The sequence below is a fragment of the Chiloscyllium plagiosum genome, unplaced genomic scaffold (genome assembly GCF_037043375.1).
Source record: "Chiloscyllium plagiosum isolate Xiang-an unplaced genomic scaffold, Cpla_swu_hap1 HiC_scaffold_29, whole genome shotgun sequence".
Lineage (NCBI taxonomy): Eukaryota > Metazoa > Chordata > Chondrichthyes > Orectolobiformes > Hemiscylliidae > Chiloscyllium > Chiloscyllium plagiosum.
In genome coordinates, this window is record NW_028270167.1 from 6,971,731 (window position 1) to 6,983,924 (window position 12,194).

Genomic DNA, 12,194 nt, shown 5'->3' on the forward strand with positions numbered 1-12,194 from the left:
GTGTAAGTGTGTGTGTGTTTGTGAGAGGGTGTGTGAGAGAGTGTGTGTGTGAGAGAGAGTGTGTGTGTGAGAGAGTGTGTGCATGTGAGAGAGTGTGTGTGAGAGAGAGTGTGTGTAAGTGTGTGTGTGTGTGTGAGAGTGTGTGAGAGAGAGTGTGTGTGTTTGTGAGTGTGTTTGTGAGAGGGTGTGTGAGAGAGTGTGTGTGTGAGAGAGAGTGTGTGTGAGAGAGAGTGTGTGCATGTGAGAGAGTGTGTGTGAGAGAGAGTGTGTGTAAGTGTGTGTGTGTTTGTGAGAGGGTGTGTGTGAGAGTGTGTGAGAGAGAGTGTGTGTGTTTGTGAGTGTATTTGTGAGAGGGTGTGTGAGAGAGTGTGTGTGAGAGAGAGTGTGTGCATGTGAGAGAGTGTGTGTGAGAGAGAGTGTGTGCATGTGAGAGAGTGTGTGTGAGAGAGTGTGTGTAAGTGTTTGTGAGAGTGTGTGTGAGAGAGAGTGTGTGTGTGAGAGTGTGTGTGTGAGAGAGAGTGTGTGCATGTGAGAGAGTGTGTGTGAGAGAGAGTGTGTGTAAGTGTGTGTGTGTTTGTGAGAGGGTGTGTTTGAGAGTGTGTGAGAGTGTGTGTGTGTTTGTGAGTGTGTTTGTGAGAGGGTGTGTGAGAGTGTGTGTGTGAGAGAGAGTGTGTGTGTGAGTGTGTTTGTGAGAGGGTGTGTGAGAGAGTGTGTGTGAGAGAGAGTATGTGTGTAAGTGTGTGTGTTTGTGAGAGAGTGTGTGAATGTGTGTGTGTGTCTGTGTGTGTTGGTGGGGTGGGGGGGGGAGACGTTGGAGAGACAGACACTGCAGCAACTGCAGAGGGAAGGCAAGCCGACAGGTTCAGCTGTCAGTCACAGCCCAGAATAGAGCAGAGCTGGGGGGCAAGGGGAAGGAGAGGCTGGTGGTGGGATAGCAACAGAGGACTTTGCAGAGCAGAAAGCAGTTTGCAGGCACAGTATCCCGGGGCCAGCACCTACACAACAGAGACTGCAGGAGGGAGGGAGGGGAGGGGGTAAAGTGAAGAGGATGTTCCAGGTGGAGAAGCAGGAGTTCGGTGAGCATTTCGCCCGGGGTCCCCGGGTCAGTGTGGCGAACACTTGCGGCGATTTCATGAGCGACACCTCGAGCTTGGTGAGTGACTTGGACGAGACGGACTATGAGGTTGGCCGCTTGACAGCGTTAGCTTTCCGCAGCCTGGCCTGCCCTCCCAGCGGCTACATGGAGCTGTTCGAGTCCGGGGGCTCCACCGACCTCTCCCTGGAGCTGTCCGAACGTAGCAGCGGCACCACCCAATGGTCCACCTCGGTGGAGCTGGGCATGAGGCCAGGGAGCCGGGAGCCTGGACCCCGGGAAGCCCCTACCTTCGGGAGCAGCCACTTCGAGTGTGTGGAGGTGGCTGTGGAAAGCCAGAAGGAAAGTCATGGTGGTGGGGCCAGGGGCACAGTGCCCAAGAGGGAGATCCAGTTCAAGAAGAGGGAGAGCGGTGAGCTGAGTGTTTTCCAGGCCAGTGCCTGCCTAGAGGAGAGGAAGACCACTTCCCGGGAGGAGGAGGTCAGGACCAACAGCCTGCACAGAGCCGAGCCCCAGGAAGAATGCTCCAAAAAGGCCAAGTTTGCCTCCTGCCACATCTCCAACGTCATCTCCAAGAAGATGCAGTTTGAGCAAGAGCTCAAGATGGAGCGGGGGGCCGTCCAGGACCCCTTCTCGTCTGTGCCGTCCACCCCGTCCTCGGCCCCTGTCAAAGAATTCGAGTTCCCCCTGCCAGGTCTCGCTCAGGAGGAAGAGCCTGGCAGAGGCTGGGAGTTCAGCACCGAGCTGCTGGGAGGCAGGAGGAGCGTGGTGCTGCAGGAGAGCTGCTCGGATACTGGCCCTGCCCAGACCACCCCACATCCCGGCGGCTTCAGGGGCTGGAAGGAGAGCTGTACCGAGGATCAGAAAGCAGGAAAGCCAGGGAGAGCAGGAATCCTCAGTGATTCCAAACCTGAAAAGGCCACCGCGCACAACAGCCTGGAGGAGAAATACGTGGAGGTTATCCCACAGGTTACCAAACAGGCCAACTACCTCAGCCAGCCCACTGTGCTTGAAGACAAGCCCAACTATAAACAACTTGGTCATAAAATAGACACCAGAAACCCATCCAGGAGCAGCGTAATGCCACAACCACCCAAGGTGACACCTGCTCCTCCAACCACACAAGAGAAGTATGTGGACCCATACGGGACAGTTGAACAGTTGGCTCCAAACATAGGCTCCCGCAGCAAGATCATCCCTCTTGACCCTAAGTATCAGACTCTGCCTGCTTCATTTAAATTCGAGACTGATGATTGTAGAATGGTCGACCCCCAGTTTGACCGAGGTGAACTGACAGCACAGAGAGCAAAGGGGCCCATCCATCAGGTGCGTGATGTGCGTAAACTGGTCAAGAATACCTACGGGGCATTAAGTTTCCGTGGCTCATTGGAAGCCAAACCTTCTGAAATTTTGAATCCTGATGATTCCCAACTGCTCACAGAGTCTGATCAAACCAATGTACCAGTGGCCAACATCGCAACGCTGCCTATGAACATTCAATGCAAATCCATAAATTGGAAAGGTAATAGAGAAATGTCTTGCAATTCATCAGTAGACAAGAAATATTGGACCTACGCAGGGAGTACAGACACCTCCAGGTTATATTCGTCTGATATCAAGCTGCTACTTCCATCTGATATTAAGAAAAGCAAGACAGATACATTTAAGAAAGCAGAGACCGAAAACAAGACTTGCAAAAAAGTTGGGAAAGGAGAGGGTGCATTGGCGATTCAATCTGCAGATTCAAAGAACATCAAGAAGAAAAACAAAATTGACAAATCGCAAAGCTCACCTGCTTCAAGTAAGGAAGCTACCAGAATTTCTCCTTTAAGAGGTGGCTCTAAAAAGGACACACAAGAGAAACAAGATGTAAGTTTGGTGAGGAGGCTTTCAACTGGTGAAGATCGTAATTTAATGTCTGAGACAGATAAAGTCAAAAAGAGTTGGTCAGCTGGTGTAGACAACCAATGCCCATATTCATCACTGTTGAATTCACATTCAAAAGGTATTAAGGTTGAGACTGGTGGAGAAAAAACAAAGAAAGATTCAGCAGAATCCATTCCGAAACAGGAGAATACAGTGCTAAACAATAATGTTGGTACTAAAAAAGATGACCCAATGAAACCACATAGCCAGTTAAAACCTACTGGAAGTGTCACTTCTCTCAAAGAGGATTTGAGTTTGACACATGGGAAAAGTGATTCAATAAAAGAATCTCAAGACAGACCAGAAAATCAAAATAAATTCCAGAAGATTGCGATTTCAAGAAATAACATTGCCAAAACATTGGCTGAGAAGGATGAGTCATTAAACCAGAGCAAACATTTAAACATTTCAACTCCCAATTTAACCAACTCAAACATTTCAAAAGGAAAAGATACATCAGAGAGCAAGGTGGACTCCAGATTGGATCAGCAGAAGACACTTCGAAAGGTGTCTTCATCAAAAAATGACAGCACCCAAGAATTAACCAGGAAAGGGGAATTGAACAAGGAAGGTCAGTTCAGAAAGTTAGGAAATAAGAGTGACAATGTGGTTTTAAAGACTGAAGAAATTAAAGGAACTGAGGAATGTGGAAGAGAAGGTCAAGTCAAGGGGGAGCAGAAAAGTCAACGCTTTGGGAGATCTACTATCAGTGGCGAGGACTTACTGTCGCCAGTTGGGAAAAAGGATGATGTAAAGAAGGTTCAGATTGGACTGGAAAAGAAGACTGTAGTGATGAGTAGCTCCCTCTCACAAACTGTAGACAACGCAAAATTATCTGGGAGAGGTGAGCCTAGAAATGAGTCACATGTTGGATGGCAGAAGGACAAGAGATTCTCAAGTAATCCCACCTTAGAGAGTGAAGTCATCAAATCATCATCCGGGAAATATGAAACTGTCAAAGATATCCAAATTCGATTAGAGAATCAGAGTAAGAAACTGGGAAGTTCAAATGAAGAAAAGTCAATGTCTGGGAAAGCCAAGGCTAATAATGAGAGCCTGTCTGGACTTGAAAATCGAAAAACCCCTCAGGATTATTGTGCCCAGAGTAGCGAAAGCATTAAGTCGTTCATGTACAAGACTGAGACTAAGAAAGAAAGCCTGAATGACTCTCAGAATCAAGTTAAAAAAGGGAAAGCTGAACAAGCTTCGGAAAAAGCAGGCATGAAAGTGCTAAAGGAATCACAGCCAATCAAAGATAGTTATGTTTTGTCGTTGATCTTAGAAGAAGAAAACAGGAATAACTTGGAGTCCACTGATGCCAAAATGAGAAACAAACAGTCATTATCTGTGAAGCATCAATTCTTAAATGATCCTGGTGTACAAGCTTCTATTTCCTCTTCAGTTAACAGCACAGATAAACAAACTGTATCCTCTGTGAAGCCCACAGATCACCATCAAACAGTAAAAAGCTCAGTGAAGACATCAACTCACAAACTGGAAAATCATAGTAACTCAAAAGGTTCATCAACCTTCACTGCTGAAATGCCCAAGTCAACACCCAAAGCAACTTATCAACAGACACATTCACAGATCCATTCAAGTTTAACAGAGTTTAATGTGAAGACACTCCCTGCTGTCAAGTTGTCCAGTCAGGATATGAACAAGTTGAGTTCCTCTGCAGTTGAAACACAGCCCACAGGTGGAGCAGTCACTCAGGAACAAACATCACTTTCCCTGGACAGCGTAAACTATCTTGCCATTCCTATGAAAGAGCAGAAAGCACAGGTGCCCAACGTGGGACTAACAGCTGTTTCTCCTAGAGCTTCCACCTTCAAAGCAAATCCACCATCGGCGATCCCCTACTTTCAGCATCAGCGCAGCGTGGAGGCAATGGATCCTCAAAGGCAAGACAAACAGACAGTGTCTCATCGAGTTACCCAGGATGCACAGTCCCCTGGTGTTCAGCTGAAAAATCCACCTTACTCTGCTGTAAATCAAACCCAGCTTCAATTCTCTCCGGGTGCTAGGACGTCAAACCTTGTGGAGACAGGTTGTGAAGTTCCACAATCTTCTCAAGACTTGGACAACTCTCCTGTGCCTTGTTATCAGTATCCTCAAACTCAGAGAAAAATGCTTGTGGATCCAGAAACAGGAAAATATTACTTTGTGGATGCTCCAATTCAACCTCCTCGTAAAATGCTGTTGGATCCAGAAACAGGGCAGTACGTGGAAGTCATGATGCCTCAGCATCCCTATGGTGGAGTATATCAAGTGCCTTTCCCTCCTTACCTTATAAATCCAGGAGTCATGAGCCCATCTTATTTACCAAATATGCCATACCCTGGGTTATTTGTAGGACCTCCTGTGTCTTCTCAAAGGCCTATGGAACTGCAAGGCCAAGTACTGCCCCAACAGAGTATCCCACAAGGTAAAACAGATTCACAGCAACATAAACAGTATGTCCAGAGGAGTTTCTCTGCTGACTCGGCAAACTTGGAGACCTTGTATTATATACCAACAGGTATGCCATTATATCCCAACCCAGGCCAGCCTGGTCTGCAGCAAATACCCATACAAGCTAAATCTTGTGCTGAACTTAGAGACAGCAAAACTACAGGCATTTGGTCAATGCAACAAATTTATGGAGTCAGTAACCTTCTCCCCCATGGAAGGCCAAGTAGTTTTATGGTGGAGTAAAAAACTAAATAGGTACATTTGATGACAGGCTGAAAAGGGGCAATGAGAACCTGCAGCTGAGCAAGAATCAAGCATCGGCCACAGATTCAACCACACAGTCATGTCAGAGATGAATGGCATTCACTGAAAAGTATTTTTCTCCAGACATCACACCATTATCAGTCCAGGGACACACAGCTCATCGGGAAAAACCACTCATAGTTTATTCAAGTGATGTTGAAAAGCATCTTGTGAATCCCCAGCTCCTTAACGGCAATGTTGAATATCAACTTGGGCCAATTCCTTGCGAATGTTTTCATTTCCATTGGAATCTGTGATCAATTCATGCAACGCTTGAAAGGGCTCAATGACTTTGGCCTCCTATTTGGGGAGAAAGGAACAACATTGAAGGTGTTTGGTTACTCTTTCTTAAAGCTATCGCAAAAGAGTGATTTACTGTGCTAAGGCAGAGAGTAAAAGGGCAAACTTATGCCCTAGACCCATGATTTATATTCTTTTTAAGCAGATTCCATCTTATTGTCTATAAAAAGAGACATTGAATATATCTGTGACTCTTAAATAATGTTCAGTTGTGTCAGATTTTGTGTGTGTGAAATGCAGTTGCCAGCAACATTGGTCACAATTCCAGAGTTAACTGGAGTAAAGGTTGCAAAGGCATAGAAATGTACCCTCTTGCTTTTGGGAAAATTTCATTTCCTTGTGTACCATGCATGTGAGAGTGTTTCGCTCAGTCTTCAGAATTTCGCTGTGCTATCAGAAACTGAACTTAATGATTAGTTTATAAAGAGGAGTTACTTTATTAACTTGTCAAGCACAAACAGGTTTTTATTATTTTATTGGCACACTGGTTTGCTAAACCATCCTGTACCATCTCAAAGTAATTGACAGCCTATCAATAGGAAATTGCTTTCTGGGGATTCTTTAACCTGTTCCACAAGTCATGTTAGCACAAAATTAAACAGGGTGGATTATATAGGGCGATGCTGGGAAAATACAGGCTCAGTACTTCATATTTAGTAAAACTAGTGATGTTAGGGATAAATCATACTACAGTATCACCTCTATAGATTGAAACACTTATGACCAATAGTTACTCTATTTACATGCTAGTTTGATAATTGTACTACATAATTCAAAGACACTTATATTTATGTACAAAATTCTCAGTGATCCTCACAGCGAACCATCATTGAAGAGCAGTGGCTTGTTACATTGATAAATGTGATGTGAGTGAGAAAGGTCTGTCATTTTTAGGTGTTGCTAATACCAAAGAAAGTAAGATAGATCCAGTAAAGATTTCTCTAGCCTTCAAATGGGGTGGGAGTGTGTGGAACTGGTGAATGAGAATGTGGACTGTGTCAAGTAACATTTTCTAATCTATGCCAGGCTATTGGTGAGGTAGGTGCAAGATTGCACTTTGATGCCAAGTTGAAAGTATGAAGCATCTTTTCACTGACAATGGCACAGCTCAGATATAAAGTAAAAACTGATTTTTCCTAATAAGTAATGCTCTATCTTGCCCCGACCTCTAAGATTTCCTGTTGCACCAGTGTGACCTTTCCATTAAAAAATACTTGGCCAATTTTGTGAATGGGATGACTGTTTCTTAAAATGTTCTGTTTGTTTCCTTCTGGGAGCTTACATTCACTATTAATTGGCCTAATTTCATTGAGAGTGCTTGCCTCTGCTGCCAGGATATGTTTAGAGAGAGAGAGAGGGGAAGAGATTCCCCTGCTATCTGAATCACAGAGTTGTTACAGTACAGAAGGAAGCCATTCAGCCCATAGTATCAACTCCCTGTTCTCTGAGCATTTTGACTTAGTAGGAGACAGTGAGGGCAGCAGATGCTGGAGGTCAGAGTTGAGAGTATGGTGCTGGAAAAGCACAGCCAGTCAGGCAGCATCCGAGGAGCAGGAGAATTGACGTTTCGGGCATAAGCCCTGATAAAGGGCATTTTGATTTAGTGCCAATCTCCTACCTTCTCCCTGTAACTCAGCACATTGTTTCTATTTAAGTAATTATATAATGTCTCAAATAAATAAACAAAAAATTCCAAAAGAAAGACAAATAAATTGAGTTTGGAATGGAATTGAAAGCTAGACTGAGGGATGGGACTGCCATTGCTTGTTGAAAATAGTCTGAAGTCATGCCAAATGATCCAGTATACTTGGAAACAGACAACTGTAACACTAAGAGGAACGTCATAACTATTTATGTGCTGCATTCACCTCCCTCCTTGAACATTCATTCAGATCAATCCCAAAGAGCTGCCACTGTAGCAGTTCCTATTTAATTCAGAGCAGAGCTACAAACCTCGTGGGATACTGTACCAGAATATATCTTAAGAACAAATTCACTGGCTCACATAAATAGTGCAGGACATAAATTCATGAAATGATATGCCACAGAAAGAGGCCATTTGGCCCAGGCGCATCTATCCAATGAATCCCACCGGCCTGTCCTTTCCCCCAGACTATTGCCAATGCCTCCACTTCAAATACTTACCCAATTTCCTTTTGAAAATGACCATTGAGTTGGTTCACAGCACACTTTCAGGCAGCACATTCCTGATCATAACAACACGCTGTGCAATTTTTTTCTTACAGGCCCTTCTGGTTTGTTCACCAATTGTCTAAAACTTGTGCAAAAAGGAGAAGGAATTTCTGTGGATGGATTCAAGGTATAAAAACTAATCTGAATGCCGAGTTAACACACTGGAATATATTCCTCTTTGGACATATCCATTTATCTTGTGTGTAACAGTGTGGCACAGTGGCAGATGGTGCATGTTACAGATGTTCAAGGGCTAGCACATGCACAATGGGCCGAGTGGCCTCTTTCTGACTTGCATAATTCCATGGTTCTTATTGGAATGTTTGTGTGACAGGTGAGAACAGGACAACAAGGGGCTATAATGCCTGCTGTTATCAAATATCTTTAGAACATCTATATTTTGTGCATTCACCTGCTGAAGGGACTGCTTGGCTGAAGTAGTGGAGGGGAGCTGCTAGGTATTCACCTGCGTCACGGCAATGCAGGGTCAATGAATAACAGCTGTCAACATTTTGCTGCAAAGTCAACCTAAAGTTAACCGTAAAAAATGTAAAATTCAGAGTTGATACTGGTACCTTTATCCTCTCCATGCCTCAATGGTATCACTCTTGCCTCTCAGTCACAAGGTTATAGGTTTAAGTTCCAATTAAGACACTTCAGAACAAGGTTTACGCTGGTACTTCAGTGTAGAGCTAGGAGGTTCTTCTTTTTGGAAAAGGTGTTAGACCAATGCCCTGCCTGCTCTCCTAAATCGAGTTAAAAATTCCAATGGAGAACTATTTCAAAGGAAGCCAGGGTTCTGCCTGAAATGGATCCTGCAGGCATCACCAAAAACAGATATTCTGGTCATTTATTTCCAAGGTGTTTATGAAAGCTTGCAGTGCAGAAATAACCATGGTGCTTCCTACAGTGCACAGTGACTGTGCTTTAGGAGGATTTTCTAGACTGTACAGTGCCTTTGGGGACATTGTAGTTTGTGAAAGATGCTGCTTAATGCAAGTTCTTCTTATTTCTTGAAACCATGCCAGGTACAGTGTGTTCAGTAGTGACTTTAGTAAATGAATTGTGGAGACATGTATATTTACATTGAATCATACTACTCATTGATGTTGAACTCGTGTTTTCTGGAAGTTGAAGACACTATTTCTAGCCATGCTTTTGTGCTAAGTAGTGGCACTATTTTGTATCTGATAATGTATCAATAATATGATATTTCACAGGTTTGTCTTGTACAAAAATGGATGCATCTTATGTTGAATAACAAATAAACATCTCCTGAGAAACTTTTCATTTCAGATGTATGTAATCAGCACGTCCACACTTAGGAAATTACTTTAATCAATTTCATCCCTTTGTGGTGTCACCTGCAAACTTACTAACCATACCTTCTCTATTCTCATCCAAATCAATTATATAAATGATAAACAAAAGAGGACCCAGAACTGATCCCTGTGGAACAACGCTGATCACAGGCCCTCAGTCTGAAAAACAACACTTCACCATTACTCTTTGTGTCTTGCCATTAAGCCAGTTATGTATCCAATTGACAAGCTCACCCTGAATCCCATGTGACCTTTATTAATTAGTCTACCTTGTCAAAGGCTTTACTAAAATCCAAATAACCAACATTGACTGCTCGGCCACCATCGATCATTTTGGTAGTTTCTCCATAAAATACAAAAAAGTTTGTGAGATACGATTTTCCTCACCCAAAACCACGCTGACAATCCTTAATCTGTTTTTGCCTCTCTAAATGTCCATAAATCCTGTCTTTTATAATCACCTCCAACAATTTACCCACAACCAAAGTCAAACTTACAGGTCTATTGTTCTCCAGTTTCTCCTTACAACCTTTAGGTACAACATTAGCCAACTTCCAGTCATCAAGCACTTCACTCATAGCTATAGATGATGCAAATATTTCTGGAAGCCGTCTTGTAATTTCCACCATTACTTCCCTCAACATTCTGGCATATATTAAACCAGGTCCCAGGGATTTATCTACCTTTGTATTCTCCAAGATCTCCCAAACTTCCTCTTCTTTAGTGTGAACTAAAACTTCCAAGTTTATATTTCTGCATTCTCTAGTCTCCATTTCTTTCTCCATAGTAAAAACTGACACAATATTCATTTAGTATCTCTCCCATCTGCTAGAATTCAACACAAAGATGACCTCTTTGCGCTTTAAAAGGCCCTACCCTCTCTCTAGTTATCCTCTTGCTCCTATGTATCCTTAATCTTATCTGCCAATGTTATCTTATATCCCCCTGTGCCTTCCTGATTTCTAACTTTCAAATGCCCCTACACTCTTTATATAAAATTAAGAGATTTAATTCAACCAAGTTGTCTATGTCTAAAATAAGATTCTGTTTATTCTTAGCTAGAACCTCAATATCTTTATTCATCCATTGTTCCTTAATCTTACCAACCTTACCCTTCACTCTAACATGAACATAATGCCTCTGAAATCTTGTCATCACACTCCCACTTGTCAGAAATCCTTTGACCTGCGAACAATCCAATCAACTTTTGAAAGTTCTTGTCTCATACCATTAAAATTTGCCTTACTCCAATTAAAAACTTTAACTTATGTAGAAGGCTTATCCTTTTCCATTACGATTTTGAAAATAATAGATTTATGATCGCTAGACCCAAAGTGTTCCCCCACATTTACTTCAATCACCTGCCCTGCTATATTGCCCAAAAGAAGGTTTAGTTTTGCTCCTTCCCCAATAGGAACATCCACATATTGATAAAGAAAATTTCCCTTAACACATTTGACAAATTCTTCACCATCCAAAAAATATAGTAGACTAGGCCAACGGTAGTGCAAGTAAATGACTGCTTCAACCTTGGTTAAGGAAAAAAAGAGGTCATGCCAGATGCTTTCCGGCGGTTGGAAGAATCATGAGAACAGATGCAACAGAAACAGAGAAACTGGAGAATGGAGTAGAATCCTTGCAGATTCAGGGATGGGAGGAGGTGTAGTCGAGGTCACTGAGAGTTGGTGAGTTTGTAGTTGATATTGGTGGAGATCCTCACAAATGGAAACAGTGAAATCAAGGAAGAGAAGAGAAGTCAGAGATTGACCAAGTGAAAGTGAGAGAAAGATGGAAAATGGAAGCAAGACTGACAGTTTTTTTTTCCAATTCTGGTAGAAAGCAGGCTTGAAGATAGCAATGATGTATCAAAGAGAGAATTGTAGGTGGGGTTCTGAATGGATTAAGGAATGTTCCGCATATTTCATACAGAGACAACATAGCTGGAACCCATGCAGCTACCCATAATGGCACATTTGACAGTGAAAATGTGATAAAAAGAAGAGGTTTTCAAACTGAGAATGAGCTCATCTAGACGAAGAAGGGTTGTGGATTGAGACTGTGTGTGGGGTTCTTTTTAAGGAAAAAGTAGAGGACCTTCAGATCATCTTGGTGCGGAATAGATATATGGAAGGATTGCATGTTCATGATAAGGAGGTGAAATTGTGGAGCAAACATAAAGCATTAGAAGAATCATGAATACCTGTGTTTGATCTCTTCATCAAGAACTGCCAACTTGACATCGGCCACCTTAACTTCTCTGTTCCATTTACCCACTTTAACCTGTCTTCCTCTGAACCTACAGAATTCTATTCACTCAGGTCTAACCCGGACCTTTTCATCAAATCTGCTGTTAAAAAACTGGTGTTGTCATCATCTGGCATGCTGGCCTCTAATTGACAGAAGCAGAGCACCAACTCTCAGCCACTTTGTCCTATCTCTCCTGCATCACAAGAGATTGCACAAGGGTAGGGTGCTGGTGGTTAAAGTCAATATGAGCAAAAATAAGTTCAGTGGGGCTGGAACAGACTTAAATTATTGTTCAACGAGGGCTGGACTGGTTTTGGATTTTGTGGGAGAGATACAAACAGTCTGTACATGGTTTG

The 12,194-nt window shown here is 43.1% G+C and overlaps 1 protein-coding gene across 1 annotated transcript; it reads left to right on the plus strand.

Annotated features, from left to right (window-relative positions):
• The first annotated feature begins 1,017 nt into the window (after positions 1–1,017).
• LOC122540596 (uncharacterized) lies at positions 1,018–7,298 on the plus strand. The gene has a single exon (XM_043676510.2). The coding sequence runs from the start codon at positions 1,049–1,051 to the stop codon at positions 5,714–5,716; it is 4,668 nt and encodes a 1,555-aa protein (XP_043532445.2). The 5' UTR covers positions 1,018–1,048; the 3' UTR covers positions 5,717–7,298.
• Positions 7,299–12,194: the final 4,896 nt, after the last annotated feature.

What these genes read in the sequence shown, in the direction of transcription:
- LOC122540596 (XM_043676510.2), top strand. Translation starts at nt 1,049, where the DNA reads ATGTTCCAGGTGGAGAAGCAGGAGTTCGGTGAGCATTTCGCCCGGGGT.